This window comes from Danio rerio, chromosome 21 (genome assembly GCF_049306965.1).
Source record: "Danio rerio strain Tuebingen ecotype United States chromosome 21, GRCz12tu, whole genome shotgun sequence".
Taxonomy (NCBI): Eukaryota; Metazoa; Chordata; class Actinopteri; order Cypriniformes; family Danionidae; genus Danio; species Danio rerio.
In genome coordinates this window covers 16,617,252-16,639,479 of record NC_133196.1, presented here as the reverse complement: position 1 = coordinate 16,639,479, position 22,228 = coordinate 16,617,252, and the positions used below count along the sequence as shown (strand labels likewise).

The 22,228-nt window shown below is 34.9% G+C and overlaps 1 protein-coding gene across 2 annotated transcripts in view; it reads left to right on the top strand.

The window, feature by feature from the left end:
* The window catches only part of sfswap (splicing factor SWAP), a 157,202-nt gene that overhangs the window by 50,661 nt on the left and 84,313 nt on the right, over positions 1-22,228 (top strand). For both annotated transcript variants that reach the window (NM_201168.2, XM_009295295.5), the window contains exons 9-10: positions 1,274-1,450; positions 1,587-1,680. In NM_201168.2, coding sequence (NP_957462.2) covers positions 1,274-1,450; positions 1,587-1,680 — 271 coding nt within the window. The remainder of the gene's footprint in view (positions 1-1,273; positions 1,451-1,586; positions 1,681-22,228) is intronic.

Here is a 22,228-nt window from a genome sequence, read left to right as displayed (position 1 = left end):
GTAAGTATGCATGTATAAAACAATTGCTAAACTATCTTAGTATTTATTGCTGCTCTCTGGTGATTTGCAGTGCTTCTATATCTTGTTTTGTAAGTCGGTTCAGATAAAAATGTCTGCTAAAAGATTAAATGTAAATGTAATGCTATTGTTGGAGTCTCAAGTGTTGATAAAACAGAATTCTTTTGTTAATACCAATGTCTTAATTTACTGCTTTTTACCAGTGATACCAATACCTTTCATTTACTGCATTTTAGTGTTCGATTTTTTTTATTTATTTTTTTGTCTCCATGCACTGTTGTTTTTAACAGTTAAATTAAATCTTTATGGAATTATGATTTATTGATACCAATTAATGCTTGATTTCATGAGAGCATTAATTTAATGTTTTCATATTTTACTTAATTTTTTATTAGTAAAAAAACACTGCACCCCTTGGATAAATCAAATTTCTTATCACTCACCAGGGATAGGCTGCTTGGGAGCGATATTGTAAGGAAAAGGGATTCATAGAGCAGATACTGAATTAAGCAGTGTATCACTAATCTTTCAAAGACTCAGGGAAAATGATTTCAATTAAAGAAATCTTGCTGTTTTATGACATAACTTCATGTTATTTGTGTATTTTACTTTAATTTTCCTGTTACGATTAATTTAAAGTACACATCTCGCTATTAACTAAGACATATAGCTCAGTAAACTCTTAATTTGCTGCATATTACGAGTTATTAATGTAATTGTTGGGTTTAATTATTGGTTATAGAGTTGTAGAATAAGATCATGCAAAAATATGTACTTTTAAGTACTAATAAACAGCTAATTTGTTAATAATAGGCTGGTAGTAAGCCGCTACTTATTAGAGAGAGTTACTCTATATTAAAGTGTTACCCATTTTCCTAGTCTCAGTTTAACTGGGCAGACATTAAGACCTGGTGGAGGCTCTCTTCAGAGACTCAAGCACACATTGGAGTTACTGTTAGTAAATAACTTAATGACACATATTAAACACTGAGTCATTCAGTACTAGTGTTCACAGTTTTTAAATTGGCAATCTGAAACTGTGACTCTGGAATAAATTCACCTCAAGAACGAGCAGATTGCTAACCTGATTTTACTGCTAGCTCTCCTGCTAGACAATTAAGTCACCGAAGGCTAATAATCAACACATCATCTAATTGGCAAGGCATAATTTTCCATATTGGGTTGATGTTCACATTTTGAAGTCATTATCAGCAAATTGTTGCAATAATATCGTTTTTTTTCCCCCTACCATCAGTTCCAGGCCTCCTCAAACCACTGTTGTTCCCCCGCCGGTTGTGGCCACTGCTGCTCCTGTTGCTGCCATCATCCCTCCGCCTCCCGACATTCAACCTGTCATTGATAAACTAGCCGAGTATGTGGCCAGAAATGGGGTGAAATTCGAGACCAGTGTTCGTGCCAAGAATGACCCGCGGTAAGGAAGTTACTCTGCTGCACTTTACAGCCTTCTTTCAGATACTAGTCTCACTGCTCCTATTAGATCACTGTAATATGTAATAACTATAAAGAGCTCTCTCTCTATGTATGTGTGTGTCTTCTACACCCTAAAGGTTTGACTTTCTGCAGTCCTGGCACCAGTACAACTCCTATTATGAGTTCAAAAAACACTACTTCATGCAGAAAGAAGGCCTGAGCGGGCAGGAGGTAGCGTAATGCTGTTTTCTCTTTTTTCTTCCTTTCCTCTTTTGCACGCTAGTTTTTATAGCAATTTGAATGGAAGGATGAGATTATGGCATGTTTTATACATGCTCAACATTATTTAGAAGGTTTATATATTTGTTTTTCTATAAAGGGTTATTGCATGCAAGTGTCACCGTTTAACACATTTCTTTGAGAATTCTACATTATACTGGTACATGTGTACAAAGCAAAGATTTGTGCTGAACAAATGTATAATATATTCTCATTTTTTGTAATTTTTTTAAAAAGCCCAAACTTTAAATTATCTACACAAAAAAAAATTAAATGACAAAAGGTTAAGGCATCAGTTATTTTTGAGTTTCTCTAAGTTAATCAGGTTTATTTATTTATTTTTTAAGTTATACAAAGTTTATCTATTTTTTGTCATTTTGATATAAGTTCAAATAAAAAAGACTTAGGCAGAAATATATTTTACAGTACATAAGGAATGTCTAAATGGACTCTTTTAATAAATGGCTAACATCCAGAAAATGGCTAATTTACTGAGAAAAGCATCACAGCTACTTTACTACTGCATACAACTAGATGTTTTAAAAATAGTTTCCATAAAACACTGTCATTTACAAACAGTTAAGGGGGGAGTAATGTGCGTATATTGCTTGGCGACCATCAACCATTTTCTGAGAGGATGAACATTGATGCAACTCTGATACAAGTTTTATTTATGGAAAAAATTAAAAAGCACCACAGTCTTTGTGTGTTCTATGTTTGTCTGAGATAAATAGTCTATTGAAATGTGTATATTACATACAAAGTATAAAGCTGATTCATTTGTTTTTAATCACATGACTGTGCACTTGTGGCCCCCTGAAAATTTTAGGTGGTTTCAAGTGGGTGCGCCACTTGCGTGCTTCGCTTCCAATATGCATGCAAAAGCCGAAGGCCTCCTTTGTATATAACAAACTTGGGTGCAGGCGAGATGTGGTATGTAAACGGCCCCATCATTTGTGATCTCCAGCAGTTGTGATCTTCAGCGATTCTGGATCCATTTCTTGTCAGTGTGTGGGTCTTTCACCTGGCCTTTTTTCATTCGCAAAAAATCTTTCCAAACACGTCTGTTTCTTACTCAGTTTGCTAACTTGTGGGTTAAATTTTGTCACTCAAGTGACTGAAACGTTACCGAGAGAATAAGCTTGTTTTTTTTTTAAATAAATGATTGCTCAGACTCAGATAATAATTAAAATGGAAATATTTCATGATTTCGGTACCAGTTGATCTACGGACTGCTACCAGTCTGCAGCCCAGGGGTTGAGAACCACTGCTTGACACCATGCCATTTTACAAAAGTATGTTGTCATATGCTCCGAGCAAACATATACTTCATAGTTTTTTTTAATTTTTATTATTGCTTATTTAAAAAGATTAATACATTTATTTATCTGTAATGCTAATTTTTTTATGAACAGCTAACATCATTTAATGAGAAAAAGCATCAAAGCGTCCTTTCTTTTGAATGCAAGTACATTTTTAAAAAACAGCATTCCTAAAACACTGTAATTGAAAGTTATTTGTGAACTCTCACAAATAACCTTTGTAAAACATTGTGTAAAACATTACACCTTGTTTGGTGTAATGGTGTAAAGGTGTAAAACATTACACCTTGTTTTAAATGAATCTTTTCCCAATGGGCTGGACTTATGGTGCAGTAAAGTAAATGTATTCGCCACTGTTAATTTCTTGTTTGTTTGTGTGAAGTCATCGGTCACACACAATCCAAACAAGCTTATTTGGAGCTTTTAAATAAGGAGGGCATTTGAAGTTATGAAACTTGCAAGATGTTTTAATGGTTCAAAGACCTCTTTAATGTCAAATGATCAAGGAACGTTTTATTTCTCACATCATGACCCCTTTAAATTGCATTTACAGCAGGGACAGACCCTCGTCCCATGTGATCAGCCTCTCAGTATGCACAGTTCCCAGTCTTTTTGATACTGACAAACTGTTTTGCATGTGTATGGGATGCTAATAGCACAATATGGCATATTCAGCGTCTCATTACCTACTCATTTGGTTTCAGAAATTGATGTTTACCAACTTAAATAGCCATGTTTCATAACCTTCAAGGTTATGTTCATACTTGGTGGCTCTTCTCCAAGGCTGCTTCTGCAGATTCTGAATCACTGATTCACCTCTGTGTATTTCTTTTCATTAATTTCATGCAGTTTCAGTGCCAGAGCCTTGATTTGACACTGCTGCTTGTCTTACATCAGTAAGAATATTCAAAAACATTCATATTCAGAATGCAATATATTGATTTTGAAAGAAAAGTGACATGGTTTTATCATCTGTTCAAGATGTTAATTTATGTGAATGATGGTTTCTTGGCTAATGGTGGGGTTAAGCAATTGTAGTATAGATGTAAAGCCCAAAATAAAAAAAAATTCAAGGAAAAAACTGCTTAATGTAGACAAATTATAAGTCAGTGTGGTAGGCAGATTAGTGCCTTATAGTCCTCTAGTAATGTAGAAATAGTGCAATACAATACAACAATGCAATTCAGGATAATGGTGATTCAATAATGCAATTCAAGACAATGGCAAGTGTGTAATATAAGGGCAATTAGAAGAGTAGAGGTTTTGTGCAGTCAATACAGAAGCAGTTTACTTTGTTCTTTGCTCTGTACTGTAGAAGGAGATTCAGCTGCTGTTTTTGGAAGCAGATATATATATATATTATAGGATACTTATAATTTGTTCTTTTATAGATATCTATTTAGTTTGACTAAATATGTAGGAATTTTTTATAGTTGATTATTATTGTGAATGAACGATTAGTTTGTATCTTACATATAAGATAGCAAAATACTTTCCAAAAAGTATTCTACAGATATAAAAATAAATGTAAAGTACATAGATTGTCACATTTTTTTGATACGTTGTTATTAATTTGAACATGCATTAGACATTACATAAAACAGTAGATCATGAATATTTAGCTAAAAGTTTTGGAAAAGTCCTGGATTTTAATAGTAAAATGTGTATGAACCCTGTTAACACTGGTTAAAACCAATTTGGTATACTTTATAAACAGTTAAAAGCTTTTGAAAAGCTGTGAGTTTTTAGCTTTGTTAAATTCTAATTCCTATGAAAACATGGTTTAGGCACAGCAATTAAAAACACTGCCGCCCCTTAACTTTAATCTGGAAAGTTCACTCTAAACGAAGAATTCTGTCATAATCTAAAGTGTAGTCTGCAATTCATATACGCTCACCGGCCACTTTATTAGGTACACCCTACTGGACCCCATTTCACCCTCAGAACTTCCTTAATCCTTCGTGGCGTAGATCCAGAAGATACTGGAAATATTCCTTATAGTTTTGTGTCCATATTGACAATTCTTGTGCGTTCAGAGACGCTCTTTTGCACACCTCGGTTATAACGATTTATTATTTTAATTACTGTTGCTTTTCTATCAACTCGAACCAGTCTGGCAATTCTCCTCTGACCTCTGGCATCAATAAGGCATTTGTGCCCACAGAAGTGCTGCTCACTGGATATTTTCTCTTTTTCAGACCATTCTCTGTAATCCCTACAAATGGTTGTGCATGAAAATCCTAGTATATCAGCAGCAGTTTATGAAATACTCAGATCACCCGTCGCAGATCAGACCATACCACATTCCAAGTCACTTAAATCATCCTTCTTCCCCATTCTGATGATCAGTTTGAACTGCAACATGTCATCTTAATCATGTCTACATCCCTAAATGCAGTGAGTTGCTGCCATGTAATTGGCTGATTACACCTGTCCATGAGCAGTTGGACAGGTGTACCTAATAAAGTGGCTGTGAGTGCGTATTTCCGGAATTTGCAGTCAGTTATTTGAATAAATTGTTAGCGTTTTAATCTAGTTTGTCTGAATATACCTCATTCTGCATTAGATGTGGTGTAATTATTAATCATTGTGACAGGAAATAAGTTTAATAAACTTTTTCATTTCAAACTAACATTTTAAATCCATGTTTGATTCATCTTTAAAATGGAAATGGGTAATTATTGTCTCACCTATTCCTGTATTTAATAAATGTTTAGTTTGTTGCCTATTTTAACAGTAACATTAATTAATGCGTTACATATTTGATGTTAAACAACGTTTAAAATAACTACATGCATAGCTAGTTGGACTAGTTTAGGGCATGATTGTTTGTTGACCAATTGCAAATCCAATTTTTCGCAAATCCATTTGGCGTGGAAAATACACTCTCAAGCTTTATCATCCCTTTGTGTCTTCAGGCTAATCCAAGATGATTAGCGACTCGTCTCAGTCTGTGGAACAGCAAATGACGCCAGTCTTGACCGGAGACTGCCAGCAAATGACATCTTGATATATTTACCAGTCAATTAGTTCTAGGGACTTGAAAACATGTCAAGAAGGAGCCAAATAATTAGGACTCATTAATTCCTGTCCTAATTTCTTTTTAAAGCCTAAATTGTATTATTATTGACTTTATTTGTTGTGCGTTCTGCCTCTAATACTGTGTGTGTGTGTGTGTGTGTGTGTGTGTGTGTGTGTGTGTGTGTGTGTGTGTGTGTGTGTGTGTGTGTGTGTGTGTGTGTGTGTGTGTGTGTGTGTGTGTGTGTGTGTGTGTGTGTGTGTGTGTGTGTGTGTGTGTGTGAGATGCTGTAAATCCATTATGCTAAGACTAGTTGCTTCTAGTTGCTTTGCCTGTCATTAGCGATAATTAACTCGCTGGTCATTCTTAATGCATTGAGAGGCAAGATGGACTGAATTGTGCAGCTGCGCATTATTGAATATAAGGAACGTTCCAGTGAATTGAATTAGAATAAGAGGGTTTTTATGGATACATCTGCCTGTAAGTGCTCAGAGTGGCCCTTTCTGTATTTCTCCCACGCATCGGAATGGATAGTACAATTTTTTTGCAGGCAGATGATAGACTGTCAGATTTCTCATGTCATCTGAATGGCAGAACACGCGGGCTTGCTTAAAGCCATCGTTGACCTGTGATCTCCATAAGTGAATCTTATACTAATGGATTAAATTGATATTGCATTTGTGCAGTTTAGCATTGAAGTAATCCAAATTCACATTATAGTCTCCTAAAGAGTAATAATTTGTATGTTATTATTTGTAGTCCTAGAGCTGTGTGTTTAGAAGCGCTTGTACACCATAGCTCATTCCCAAGGTTCAATTTCTAAGGAATGCATAAGCTAATGTTAAAAAGCAATGGAATTTGCTTAAAGGGATAGTTTACTCTACTTTTTACATTTACACCTTTTTTTTAGCAAAGTGTTGCTTGGACTCTTCCATATAATGAAATCTGCCATCTCACTGTTTTAATAACAATCTTGATCTTTAAGTAAAACTTTGAGAGATTTATGTGAGAAAAAGAATTGTTATTATATCTACATAAATAGTCTGTTTCCACTGAGTTCCACCTTGTGCCCCATAAGGCTGTCTAAAGCGCAAACGTTTTCCAGAGAACTTGCAAATGCTTGTTGCGCCTCTATATTTGAAAAAAAACAAGCTTCTTGAGTTGATGATAATAACATGCACTTGATTATTGAAGTGCTTCTGATGTCCAATCCTTTTAGAAACGGAAAAACGCAAAAGTGACAAGCGAAAAAACAAAGGAGAAACCAAAAAAACAAAGCAGCAAATGATTGTTTCAGAAACCTAAAACATTATCAAAATGCCATGTTTAACTATTATCATCACCTTTTGGACTATTATGAACTCTGAATGACAGAATTACTTTCTAACGAGAGGATACATGTGCTGGTGAAGATTGAGATTACAGATGAGAGGTTTGCACTGACCATTGACTATTGACCTTATTCTAAAGTGCGGAAGTGCGCCTGTTTTCGCGATTGTCTTAGAACTTCCGATTCAGTCGCCTATGGGATAATAAGTAGGAATAATAAATGGCAGAAAACGGCCAAACTACTTGCTCTACAAACAAATGTTTGCATGACTATATAGACCAAGTAGAATAATATAATAAGGAAATATCAGTTTGCAACATCAAACAGCGAAACGAGCAGTTTTTTATGTCTAAAAATGAATGGAAGTGAATGAGATGGAAGTCCTGAGCCAAAAAGATTCAATTGGCTGCACCCGCTCATCGGTGAAGAAAAAGGTGAATATTTTGCGTGTTGTTTTTGAGCCCAAATAAGGACTAAATTGATCTTATGTGTAGTTTTACTGTAATTGGTAACATATTTTGAAGATTGTAAGGGTCTGTAAGTGTTCATATATGTTGCATTTATTTATTTATTTAGTTCATTTAATTGCAGATGTTACAGTAGGCTATTTCTCACTATCATTGATCTGCAGTTATAATCAAATCATGGTCCTAGAAAGGTTAGTAATGAACATTTATACACAAGTATTTATGTGTATAAAGCATCTATTTTGTGAGAAGTGCTCATATGATATGTGAACGACCCGTACAGCTTAACTTTGACATTTCATTGAGCAAGAATGATGTCGATTGAAACTTTCTGTCGTACACCACGTCCACCATTGGGACCCTTTAGGCAGTGGAAACGCAAGCCTGGCAAAGGTGACCCTTACCGTACAGTACTCTACCACTCAGTGGAAGAGGTCAAAAGAAACTCAAAGCATCTTCACAGTTAGCTGTTAAATGCAGAACAAAGATGGAATTTGTAAAAATAAAAGCAAACATACAATAAAAAAGTGCAATGTAAAATAAATCAATGGAAATCCAGGAAAGTAAATATTTATTTTAACCATTTGGAAATATCTGTTGCATTATGTCTATCATTTTACAGCTAATGTTTTTTCTGAAGATGTTCAACTTTGTGAAGGAACACCTTGTGCGCTTTTAGCAAATTTCTAGGCATTGTGTTTGATGTTTTATTAATCTTGTTTTAATGGTGCACTTATGTGCTTTTTCTGGTAGGGTCTGAGTAAGCTGTAGCACTAATTGGTCAAAGACTAATGATCAAGCTTTTCATTAAATAAAACATTAAATCATTTAGCATCTTTTTTTAATGCTGGTTGCTGTTCGCTACCATTACAGGTACAATCTGAAGCAGGATATACAGTGCTCAGCATATATATGTACACCCCTCACAAATCTAGCTTTTGAATTCATGTTTTTAGTAGGAAGCTATACAATATTCTATTTGTGCATATACATTAGATTAGTCGGTACTGAAGCCAAATCTGGAGCCCATAAAACAAAATATGATAAAGGTCCAAAAACTAGTACACACATTTTTATGTTATAGAAAAATATTAATTACAAATTTAAAATGAGGATCAATCAAGAAAAGCAAAAAAAAAAAAACAAATTGACAAATTTATTTGAAATTTTGTAAGTTTTATTTTCAATAATTTGCTTGAATTTAATTGTATTAACTTTCAATTTCTAAATATGTTTGGTGACTAAAATATTATTTTAATAAATATATGTTTAATAAATCTGTTTTTAAATGCACCAAAATACATTGCCTATATTAACTAAGAAATGAATAAAAAAAAGTTAGAAAATTGTTAGAAATAGCAACAAAAAGAGCACCAATGTAAGTAAATGATGATTTAATTTTCATTTTTGGGTCGACTATCACTTTAATTATGCTACACAATGTCTGCCCAATGGAACTATCTTGCTGGCTAAAATGAAGATGTTAATTATGTGCTAATCAACTGGTGAATTAAGGATCCTATTATTGAAAATGCGTTGTTCATGAATATTTATGAAATTGGACAGTCATGCAAGGTTGCCAAGCAACTTCTTCATGATCTAATTAATATCTGCTATACCTTAAATTCACTGGGTATACATACATAAAGAATTAGGTTTAGCAAAAACTGATGGAACAGAACGTGTATTTTCATGTATAAATTAGCACATGTGAAATATAATTTGCATAAACTTGACAGTTTTTGTTCTGATGGTTGCGTGCAAGTTCATTAGCTTTCGTTTGGTTTCAGGTGTCGCTTGCACCAGATCACACATTCATTTGTCTGTAGCTGCTGTTTTTCCACAGTGTGCGTTTACAATGAACAGTTTGACTTAAAATCCTCCTTTCCTTAATGAGACTGCTGACTGCGAGGTTGTGTTTGTGTGTTGTGTTTTGGTCAGAACTATGAGAATAGCGCTCTGATGTTCTGTTTGGTGTGTGTCACACTGCTTTCATCCAGGGCTAAGCAGAGACAGCTGGAACTCGGATAAAATCAACTTTGCGTGGTCATCACCCTGAAATCAAGCTGATTGATGCTTGAGTATCTTTTTTTTAAAGTTGTTTTACTCACTTGCATATGTCTTGCCTTTAATTATAGCATGGATATGAGTTAAATCTTTTAATTTTATTTATAGTTATGTTAAAAGTAGCATTATTAATCATCAATAAATTATTTAATGTGATTGCCTTATTTTACTTTTAGTACAATTCAAGCTTAATTTGCTCTATCAGGTATATGATGTGCAATTAAAGAAACACTCCTCTTATACAGAAGAAGCTCATTTTACAATTCAACTAGAGATAAACAGTAGTGAAGTTCTACTATTTTTGAATCCATTCAGCTGATCTCTGGGTAGCACCTTTATTTTAGCTTAGCATAGATCATTAAATCGGATCAGACCATTGGCATCTCACTCAAAAAAAGTTTCTATATTACTCTATATTTTCCTATTTAAAGCTTGACTATTGCAGTTAGATTGTGTACTAAGACTGACGGAAATGGAAAAGTTGCTATTTTCTAGGCAAATATGACTAGGAACTATACTTTCATACTAATGGTCTAATCCAATTCACCCCCCGCCCACCCCCCTATTTTTTAGAAAGAGACTGTTGTCCAATATTAATCCAATTTTATTATTTTAGCTTCATGGGCTTTACTTGATGTAGTTGGGAAAGAAAAACTATTAAATGAGAAACTGCACCATGTTTTCATGTAGCATTAGTATAGCTGCTACAATCTTAAAGCCAACAATTTGGGTTCCCTAAAGAATCTTTCTGTGAGAAGTTCTGGAAAGAAACACATTTTCCTTTGGCCATCATTTTTCATTGGGAGTGCTGCTGCATATTTAAAACTGGCAGAAGTAAGTGTCTATTTCATGCTGAGCATTGTCACTTTTTAACCAGCTGTCCAGTCATAGTGGTGGAGCAATGGGACAATTACCACCAGCTGTTGCCCAGTTGTGGGTGCTTTAGGGCTTTTTTAGGATGTGCAATATTTAGATAGACCCATGGTGAACAAAATGTTCCTCAGAGCAATATTTTTCATATGAATTTGATTGTAGACTTTGTTACAGATAAGGATAACAAAAAAAATACTACTACTCCATTTTTGTTTAGCAGTTTTACAATAGAATATGACCATTGGTGATATTTGTCACAGCCGTCCTTGTACAGTAATTGTGAAACAAACAAACAAACAAGACTGTGATGATTGCTGTATTTGAACCAGAGCTCTCTGCATGGATTTTGCACTCATCGCTTCGCTATTCTGTTTAATACATACATTTTGCCTCCAATGATGCCAATTTAAAAATACGCTTGCCTCAAAAAAAAAAATAAAATAAAAAAATGCTTGGTTAGACATGCTTCCATCCTTGGTGTGCAATCGAAAGATTCAGTGGGTGTTAAGGGTTCCCACGGGTCATGGCATATCTGGAATTTCATGGAAATTTTAAAGCTCATTTGCAGGCATTGAAAATTGAAAATTTTCTTTGTAAAAATCTGGGAATATCAGGATTTTTTGTTTGCATTTTATATTTATTTGCAACACTTCAGGCGTTTTGCTGTGAAATGTATACACAAATTTGCAAATCTTAGTTCATTACTTTTCTGACCCTAAAAATCATTGGTCTCTATTGATGTCCTAACCATATAAAGCCTACTACATCATATTGGATGTATGAAGGACAAACTGCTTTGTCTCTTCGACAAGAGCATTTTATATTTTTTGCATACACATAATTCTAGCACACACAACAAAACAATATCCCTGTTGAAATTGCCTTTGCAGAAGAATCCATGTTGCAATGATGCCAGGTCATGTTTAAAACGGGTCACCCATCTAAGGAGAAGTGCAATGCAGAGTACTTTCTATATGCAAATATACTGTTATTTTATATAATATAGCAATGCAGATGGTTTAAACATACATTTGAACCATGTCCTAGCTGGACAAAATCTGCAGAAATTCTTCAGAAATGTAAAACAAAAAATCAAAAGTCTCTCTAAATGTTGCATCATTTGCTAGATTTTGTGTTATGTTCAGCAATCACAGAATCACATATTCATGATGGCACTACTCAACACAACTGCCTTTTAAAAAAAATAAAAATAATTATAGGCCCTGGAAATTCAGATTTTGACTAAGTGAATGTCAAAGAATTTGACATTTGGCTTAGAGTAGGAAGCCTGAAAGATGCTCCATGTAACCTCTGATGCCAATACATAACCTATGTTAGTTATGAGTGTAGCTTTGCAATATCAGAATAGATGTTAAATCTTCAGCCTACAGCCTGATAAATTTAGAGCTTGAAAGTAATACAATCAAAAAGGAAATAAGAACTTATAACAACGGAGAAAATAGAGGAAGGAAAGTGTTTAGTGGGTAAATTAGACGAAATGTTCCATTGTCACAATCAACCCAACAACGCTGTGCTCACAGCAGGATCTATTGTTATTTGCTTGCCCTGCCAGTAATAACATCTCCAGAGATGGAGCTGGGCTACGGCTTCAGCTAATTTCCTCACTTGTTCAGAACTTTTTTTTTCGTTGTAAGCTGTGCAGTTTTTTCATTTGTTCATTTTGAATGTCTTCCACTCTTACTTTATACTTCCAGCTGGGTGGCAATCATTCCAGCTGCCGGATGTGCCGAGCGCTTCCCAATCTCTTAAAGCTTTGGCTTTGCTATGGTTGCATAAAATTCACCACGCATTCCACAAATTATCTGTGTAGATCCCTTGAGCTCGCTTTTGGACCAATGTCTGAAAGAGCCATCAAGTTATAAACAATGGCCCCAAGAAGTTTTGGGGGTTTTTTTGGTCTGAAATGTCTAAAAGCATAAATAAAATGGAAAGATTTACCATCATATACTCGCCTCATGTCGTTTCGCAATCTGTATGGCTTGCTTGATTATGTGGAACACAAAAGAAGATATTTTTGATTAGAATTGAAATATTTTCTCATGCTATTTGAAGTAAATGTGGTTCAGGGACCACAACATTCTTCAAATTCTCTTTTGTAAGTAGGAAATAATTATATCTTTTGACTGAATTATCACTTTAAATCAATTTTGAAATGTCTGAATAGTATAATAATGAAGTATCAAATAAAATGGCATTGCATGTAAATTATGTTACAGCATTTCTGAGAATTACACTTTTACTCTTAATGCAAAGGCAATAATACACTTTTTATAAAGCTTAAGGGTCTTAATAATAATTTATTTTATTTTTTTTAAATTGTAAAAGATATGGTTTGTGGCATGTTTATTTTCTCAACTTCGTGTCTGCTGTTACAAAAAAGTTTTGCATTCCAAATTATGCTGTTTCTGCATGAGAGTCTGGTTTAATATCATCTTAAATTGCACAATTTACCACGTCATTAGAGTGATATAAGCTTAGCGATCGAAAAACTGGAACCATATCCAAGCCCTGTCAAATAAAGTGAGTTTGCAGCTGCGTTCGTGCACACTTCACTGCTCTTTCGTTTAAGTCCGTTTAGAGGATTTTTATTTATGCGGTCAGGATTGAAATACGGAAGTTCAGAGGAAGGACAGAAGGAGCCTCAAGCCTGTGAAAATCAATTTATTCTTGTAACTTGTGTGCATACCTCAAGGACACCATCCCACTACCTTCTCCTTTGAGCGCCACTCTGCACAATGGGAGTTTATGCGCTTTGTCATATTTTACCAACACCCGCTGCCTCATTAAAACTTGTGTCCCACCAAGTGCCCAAAAGCTTTTTTTTCCTGCTTATGGGTGAATAAAAGTTGGATCGAATCAATCAAAATTGAAAAAAAAGTACAATAAATCACAATTTTATTCTAATGCACACTCTGAAAAACCACAATTTGGTTTTTCGAAGTCATACTTTTTTTGCACTGCTTGATATTCTTTTGCTCCTCCTCACAAATTCAGAATGCTTGGCATGATTCGCCGAGTTCAGCATCTGTGTAAATTCATCTTCCTCAGCCAACATTTAAAGTTGATGTTTTGGGATCGTCTTCAAAGGGAGTGACATTTGGTTCAAGTTTCTCCATCTCAGCAAAGTCTGACTGCTGTAAGTCAGCTATATTTAACCACATTTTCTCCCTCCTTCATATAATTTTTTCTTTAGAAATATATGAGGGGGCTGTAAAAAGCTTTAACAAGGCAGAATTGTGTCTGGAGCCTCCCAGAGACTGCGGTGGCTTGACTTTTCGAGGATAATGTATTATAGTGGATAGTTCAGGCACTTTAAATTATTTTTAAGGTCAGGTGAGGAGTTTGACCTTAAAGTTGGCAGGTTCTTAAAATCTGGATGGTTGTAATTGCGACCAAATCCCATATTTAAACCTTCCAACTTTAGCCATCAACACAGTTCTCAAAGTGTTCTTATGAAGAACATGCATCCTTGTTTAATAAGGTCTTTTAAACCATTGTAATAGATGTAACTCCATTTCAATTCCATTTCTGTTTAAGCAAGAATGTCTGCTATAGCAATAAATGCATTTATTAAAGCAAAACTAAGTTTGTTCAGTCTGTCAGATCAATGATAACATTTATTTGTTTCTCTGAGTCTATTAATGCTCTAATTATATAAATTGTTCGCATCCTTTAAACCAAGAACGTTGCCCAACTTAATTTGAATAAAATCGATTGTTTTGTTCTTGTGTGGCCTTCTAGAAACCTGAGTGGGCCGTTTTATTTTTTGCTTGCTTCGCTGAGGCCCTTGTTAATATTTCCCTGTGTAATAATCAAGGCGTTTGGCGAGTCCGTGAACTTCATAAATCATCAATAATGTTTTTTTTTTTTTTTTTTTTGTGCTGCAGCTTTTGAGTTTCACCGTAAGGCAAATGCTGCACCGCTAACAGTTCCAGCTCTGAGGGTTTGGCACATGCTCATGTTTAAATGAAACGCTCAGCCTTTTAGCTGCTTTTAATGAAAAGTGGAAACATTTCTCTGCGGTTCCAGACCTCAGTGTAACTGAGCATTTCATTTGATTTTTTTTTCTTCTGCTTTCTTTTTATTACACATAATGTCATAAAAGTATATATCTATTCCGCCAACAACTATATATGTCAATTGACTTTACCCCACAATCACTGCAAGATCTTATTAAAATTAGATCAAAACATTGCCTTTTTTCTCTGCACAATTATCCACCTTCCACTCTGAGTAACTATTTTTATACTTTAGAAGGATTTCTGGACAGCGCTTTTCATTTGAATGCCGCGACGCATATCTTTCGCTTATTACACACTGCACTTTGAAATATTCAAATCTGATTGGTCAACTGCAACAATCTGCGCTCAGATATTTTTGTAACATATGACTGTTGCTCTGGCAGCCAATTTCCTGCCTAGTTGTTTTATCTCTCTCATCCCACAGAGTGTTCTTTTTTGCATGTTAAAATAATTTCAGCTTAGATTAATATTTTATGCTCTTTTCATTTATTTATTTGGTTGTATTATTTATTTACTAGCACCTTTGTAATTCGTAGAATAATGAACTTTCGTTGGTCATTATTGCAAATAAAATACCTTCAATGTGATGCCAGATCTTGCCACTTTGCATTGGGAGCCTGATCACCTCATTCAAGTTTAATTTGTGATAAGAACTGCAGTTAACCTTTTTATATATTCAGTTTTTTTTTTTGTGTGTGTGTGTGACATTTATTTTAAAAAGTAATATTGATACAGATAAATAATTTCCTCTTCACTCTCTTTCACTCAGTTTTCACTATGCCAATATTTGAAGTTCCCCCTCCCAAACTTGGTAAATTAAAGCTCTCATTTTTAGGAGTGTTTGTTTTTTTGCCCTCTGGCAATGGTTTCTGCATTCCCTTTCATTTCTAGCAAGCTGCTTTAAAAACATGAAAAGTGAAAGACAGGAATTATCTTTGTTGTTGTTGTTGTTGTTTTTTTTTTTTTTGAGGGTTTGAGGATGGTAGTAAAACATTTGCATTTCTTGCAAAGATATTTCACAAAATCTAGCATGTATGTGATGTGGAAAATAGTGTGCATTAAAAATCTTTTGAATTACAACAATTTTTTTCAATAAAAAAAAAAATGGAATATATTTTGTGGTTAAAAGAAACGGAGGGCTGTAGCAATCTCTTCATGTTAGATTTTGGCAGACGGATGTGTGTGTTGCTTGTGTCACAGACCTTGAGAAATGCCTCTGAGCACCAGTATCTCAGCTGCGACAGTGGCGCTTAAAGGCTGTCTGCACATTTCTAGCACGATGCCATTTTACAGCTTCCTCTAGGGTACTTTTTCTACAGCTAAACCATTTTTGATCGTTTTTCTCTCTCTTTTTTATGTTCAACCAAGTCTAGAGCTTTCCTTCAGTTTTCTGTGACTTGCAATGCATGAGAAAGTGAATGAAATCTACAGGCTCCTGAATATAGACAATGTGAGGAGGAGGACACTTGACCGCTTTGCAGAAAAATGACAGCGCTCGGTATAGTGGGTGTAGGAGAGGAGGAATAGTTCTAAAGGAATTCCTTTAATGTAAAAGAGCCAATTAGCTTATTGGTGCAGGCGTATATTTGTCTGTTCTTTCTAGAAGCAAAAAACGATTAGCTGGACTGTCCTCTGAAGTACCGTATTGTCAGGGTTATTATAGTTAACTAAAAATAAAGCCATTAAAATAAAACTAAAGGGACAGTTCAACCAAGGATTTAAATTGCCTCATCATGTGTTTTCCTTTATGTGGTTGTAATCCCTAATGAGTTTCTTTCTTCTGATTAACACAAAAGAAGATATTTTGAAGAATGCTGGTTGCTGGCAGCCTCCATAGTAGAAAAAACAACAACTGTAGATTTCAATGGGTGCCAGCTACCAGCATTGTTTTCCTTTTTTGTGATCAAAAGAAAACAGAAACTAAATTGACTACAAACAAGTGAAAGATGAGTAAATGATGACAATTGTTCATTTTTAATTCCATTGTTTGCAAAACAAATATGAATAATATGAAAAAAATCAATGAATACTATTAATAAAAGCTATAATAGTTATTTGATGCTTACCTTAACACTAAATGTTTTTTTTATAAGTTTTTTTTTATTATTATTATAATGCATTATATCTGTTTTTGCTGTTTATTACTAGGCATTTTTTGTGTGGGTATACAACCGAACCCATATCAATGTATTTAATTACGTTTGGTTATAGTAGTATAATCAAAAGTTTCTATATTTATAGTCAGAAAATCTTCTAATATGGGGATTTGTTGCTCAAGACACATTTTTAATATTATTATTTTTTTAAGATATATTGATTTATGTTATATTAAATAATGCTACGTTATATAAGTACACACCACTGTGGAATACTTGATTTTGATTAGTCAGTTGTGACATTAATTCCAAGGTATGTTATAAAAAAAATTTAAAAAACGATAAAACAATCGCTGAATAACGAATGTCAAATATGTATGTATGTATGTGTGTGTGTATACATATATATATATATATATATATATATATATATATATATATATATATACACACACACACACACACACACACACAAATCTTTATGCTTAATAGTATTATTTTTTATGACTAAATAAAACGTAGGTTAATGTATGCTCTGTTCAGCCATTTTATTACTGTCAGCTTTATTTTTAAATTAAATTATTGATCACCTATTTTAATAGCTCAGAACAATGTTTTGTCATTTTTCAATATATTTTGTGCTAAGTATCTGTGTAATAAATGGAATAAAGTAAAAATCCAGGTGGACGTTTTAGCAGAATAAAGCCCTTCAATCTTATACAACAGCTAACCACTTTGTGACAGGCTTTCGATAAGCCTATCAGGTTTCATTTTGCTATAAGAGCTGCCTGCATGTACTTTATCCCTTACTTAATATGGCAAAAACAACAATATCTCAAAAAGAAGCAGAAGTATAATTGTTAGAGGATTGTTTTTTTCTCATGTTTTCTCATGTTTTTTTTCTGATGTGAAACACTTTTATGTGAACTGCTTCAATGTAAAAAAAAAAAAAAAAACTTTGCTTGTTTTTGCCAAGTAAATGTATTAACATTTTGTGCAGATACATTATCATATACATACAGAAATAACACACCGTTCTGGTTTTTCATAATCAAGAACTAATAACTATAAAAACCTATTTATTTTTCAGCTTTAAGCACAAAGAAAGGATTTTATCCATCAATCTTATGAAGGTGGAGATCTTTGTATCCATTTGAGAGAATAAGCCTATAATGTGGTGAAAGCAATGACTGTAAAAAATATGGACGACGCGACAGCCCTTTTTCCCATTGAACGCCTTGAGGGCAAAACGCCTGCTTGACGGGCACAAACTGTCGCAAAAGACTGCTGAAATTGGAGCCAGACATGCGCAGAAGGATTGTCTGATGGAGCCAGAGGAGGAGCCGCGAAAATGAGCAGAGTCGAGCTTCCAATCAAACGCTTTATGTAAAATCAACTACGCCCCCCGAACTTCTCAGCATGCGTTTGCTGTCATATCAACACAAATGGATGTAATAACGTTAACAAATATGAGGGTTTTATATATTCAATCGCGCCAGCTCCAGGCCGCAGCGCATAACTTACTCGCGGCGTCGCGGGCTGATTCCGGCTCGCATGCGGCAGCGCCTGCTCGCTCGGCCGCCGCATCTGGCTCGATTGACTCGGGCTGGAATTGGGTAGTGAGTCCAGGCATCCGGAGTAGGTCCAGCAGAGGTAACATTAGTCAGTCTGAGCTCTAAGAGATAAGTCTCCGGCAGGCGAGAATCTAGCCGGAACTGTGTTTTGCTATCTGGGTGGCTAGGCGTGTATCAGCAAACTAATAAAGCCCGAAAAAAGCCCTGAACTTAGCGAATAAACAGTGTTCCACCAGGATCATGTATGTCAGAAACTATAGTTTACTGCTAAACTCATTTTGTCATGGTAAAATAACACAGAAATCGAATAATAACATTTCAGTCTACTTCAGTCTCCTGCCGAAGCTCAGACGCCGCGCTTTGAGAAACTGTCAATCACAGCTGTCAATCATGATGACACGCCCAGCATTAAATTACTGCTAAAAACAAACTGTTTACAAAAATGAAGATCTGCACCTATTTCAGCACAATAACCAGTGCCTTAATCGACCAGAACTATCTTTCGGGACATTTTATTGCAAGTGTAATATTTTTTTTTATTTGGGCTCAAGTCTCCTTCATTAACACGGAGGAGGCGGGCTTTATGACTTGTACTGCAGCCAGCCCCCAGGGGGCGATCTAACGGCCGAAACCTTCACTCAAACGTAGGCTTGCGGCACACTTAGATGAAAGCAACAAAGTCATGTGTTGTTGAAGGCAAATTTGGTTTTCACTGAATTGTCTTAAAGAAGGTGAACACTACTATGTATTCAGACTTGAACACAGATGCAAATGTCATTGTAGTTATGTCAATATTCAAACTCTGTCACACACAACATGATCCTCCTCCTCCAGTCTGACTGCTGCCCCCACGTCTTATAGTTCACTTAAGGACCGACTGAGCTGCTTGGGTATCTGCTTTCTGTCAAGACTCTCGTATTCTCCTATTCTCTCGCACCTACTTTAAAACACATTCTGTAATTACTGCAACTGGCAGGCCATTAGTGGCGGCACAAGAACAAACAGCAGCTCTTCCTGCTCACTACTGTGGTGATTAAGCAGGCTTATTTGCAAACCCGAGCCTCTGTTTTGAGCTCATGAGCTGAATCTTTGTCTTTGAGAGTCTGCTTCATCAATTATAGATTATATCTGTAATTAGAGTCTCTCTGTCAGTCATGGCATTAAGTTCTGGTCGTAAAGAGAATTATCTAGTTTTTGAAACTTGATAATAGCAATATCTAAGTGTTTTTTTATAATTTTTTTTCTAAACAATTTGAGTCTTGTCGTTCAGTTTGGTAAAGTTAGACTTGTCTTTGTGAACAAACTTTGGTGGGATTTACAGAACATTATTTTTAACTAAAAATGAAAAGCTTTTTATGTCTTTGGGACATTCATTTTCATGGTATCAGGATTTTTGAAAAGAATAATGCACAATTTACTCTCATCCACAATTGCTTCAGTGCTCTCCTTTCGCTTTGACAGCCCTCTGTCTTACTTAGATTTATACCACTAATATGTTTTATATACTTTTGCTAATCTATGAACTTAATTTCTACTGTACTCCCATAGGATGTAATGAAGATGACAACTCCCATGAATCCACACTCAGTCACTGTGTCATCAAACCTTTGATTATAATGCACACCCTCTGGTGGCAAAAATTACATACTGTGCCTTTAAACAGTGCTTTCTATAATTACTATATGACTAATTATCAGGCATAATACCAGTTAAGTCATTTGTGTGCATCTGTGTAAGTGGTTTTATAGTGGTAATTCACCTAGATTAATTTATTGATACACTATTGTTTATTATTAACACATTACCTAATGTTAATTTATATATTGGGAACTGTTAGAAATGTATTATATATGCATATATTTAAATGGTTGTACTTTGATTTACAGTACATGTACTTGACATCAGGTTGAATTTTTTCAGTCGTAAACTTACTATGCATGTTTATAGCATAAGGACTTTTTGGTGGTCAAATTGTCAAAAAATATGAATGCCATTTTCACTTTCAACAGGGAAATAACATAGTTTGACTTCCACAATTTCTTAAACTCGGACTGCACAATATATCGTTTCAGCATCGATATCGCAATATTTGCATTCATAATAGACACATCGCAAGATATGTTATGTTGGATCTAAACTGTAAAAATGCAGGGTTCCACGTAAATCATGTTCACCCTACACAAATCGATTAAGTTAACTTAACACCTTTAACAAATTTATGTGGATTGAACATAAAAAAAAAATTTGTTCCAATGAAATCTCAAGATTTGTGTTGTTTCAGCCCATTTTATTAAGTAGTTTGAACAAGCAAAAATACATCTATTTTTAGTGTAGATTATAGTTGACCAAGAGCTACAGAAATGTATTTAATTTCTGTATTTATACAATTTATGCAAACCGGTTTAATCAATATACATAAAATAACTACCTTGCAAGGCAAAAACAAGAACATTTTGCTTACCCCATTGGCTTGTTTTGAGGAAAAACTCTTAATCTTTGACTTAGTTAAGTTTTTTTTATGTTTGAACTAGAAACTAAACAAAGCATGAACAGCGCTTATTTTCAATTTCTGTACCTAAATACTGTTAGACTCCAAATATTGCTATTCAAACTATTTTATGAAACTGTATTTATATCGCAATATTTCTAGCAGAAAAATAAAACATTGCAATATTAGATTTTTCCAATATCGTGCAGCCCTACCTTAAACTCTTCTTGATAGAAAGTGCCTTTCCCCATAGATTTCCATTGTTTGTTTGCTTTTACATCAGAATTGAGGGATGTGTTGAATATTTTTCCCTCTCTCTCTCTCTCCCCTTCCCTCCCTTAACTTTCACTTTCCCCAGCCACCAGTCCTGCTTTTCATCATCATCCTTTAACATATCTGCACACACTTTATCAAACTTTATGGCCCAGTTAGCTCTGCACTTGCAGCTGGGAAGCCATTGTTCTTGATTTGTGTCTGTGTCTCTTCGCTCGGTCTGTAGTACTTCAGTTTGCCTTTGAAGAGGTGAAAGAGCCAAAAAGCGCTTCAGTCACTCTGCTTTCTTTGTTTGCTTCCTTTCATTGTGTTCTCCTCCGGGGAATTGAACCTCGATTGCACCTCTCCTCCCTCACCCCTCCATTTCTTGTTATTCCAATTTGTTTTGCGTCCTTTTTTATCCAGCCTTGCGGTGCCTTTACTGTGACAGGGCAGCAGTGGATTCGTCAGACAACCCAGCCATCCTCAGGCCACTGTGTTGTTGGGTTGATGAGTGAAAATAAACCTACTGTACAAAAACCTCTGCTCATTTAGACTAATTCATTAATAGAATAGGGACAGCACCTCTGAAGAAGTCACTAGCTTTTTTTAAAGCAGGATATTAGTGTGGATGTTTCTTTTGTTTTCTTTATAGTTCATTTTTCTCTATATGGAAAACACTTTGCTTTTACTTCTAACTTTTTAGGGGTAAGGAATCTACTTTTGTTGTCTAAAAACTTGTTGTTATTGACATTTTCTGTGCTCTCTGTCTAGTGAACTTTTATAGAAATCCTACCAGCTTGTTGCAAAAGCTATTTTGTATACATTGTACTTGCAATACAAGTTTTCAGTCTGAGTTTAGTTTGGTTTGCATGGAAATTAATGTCTGAGTTAGAATGCCCTAGAATTTTTTAGTTTTAGAGTAGGGCAGGGCGTTTAATCAAATTGAAATTACAAATGTGATTGAGC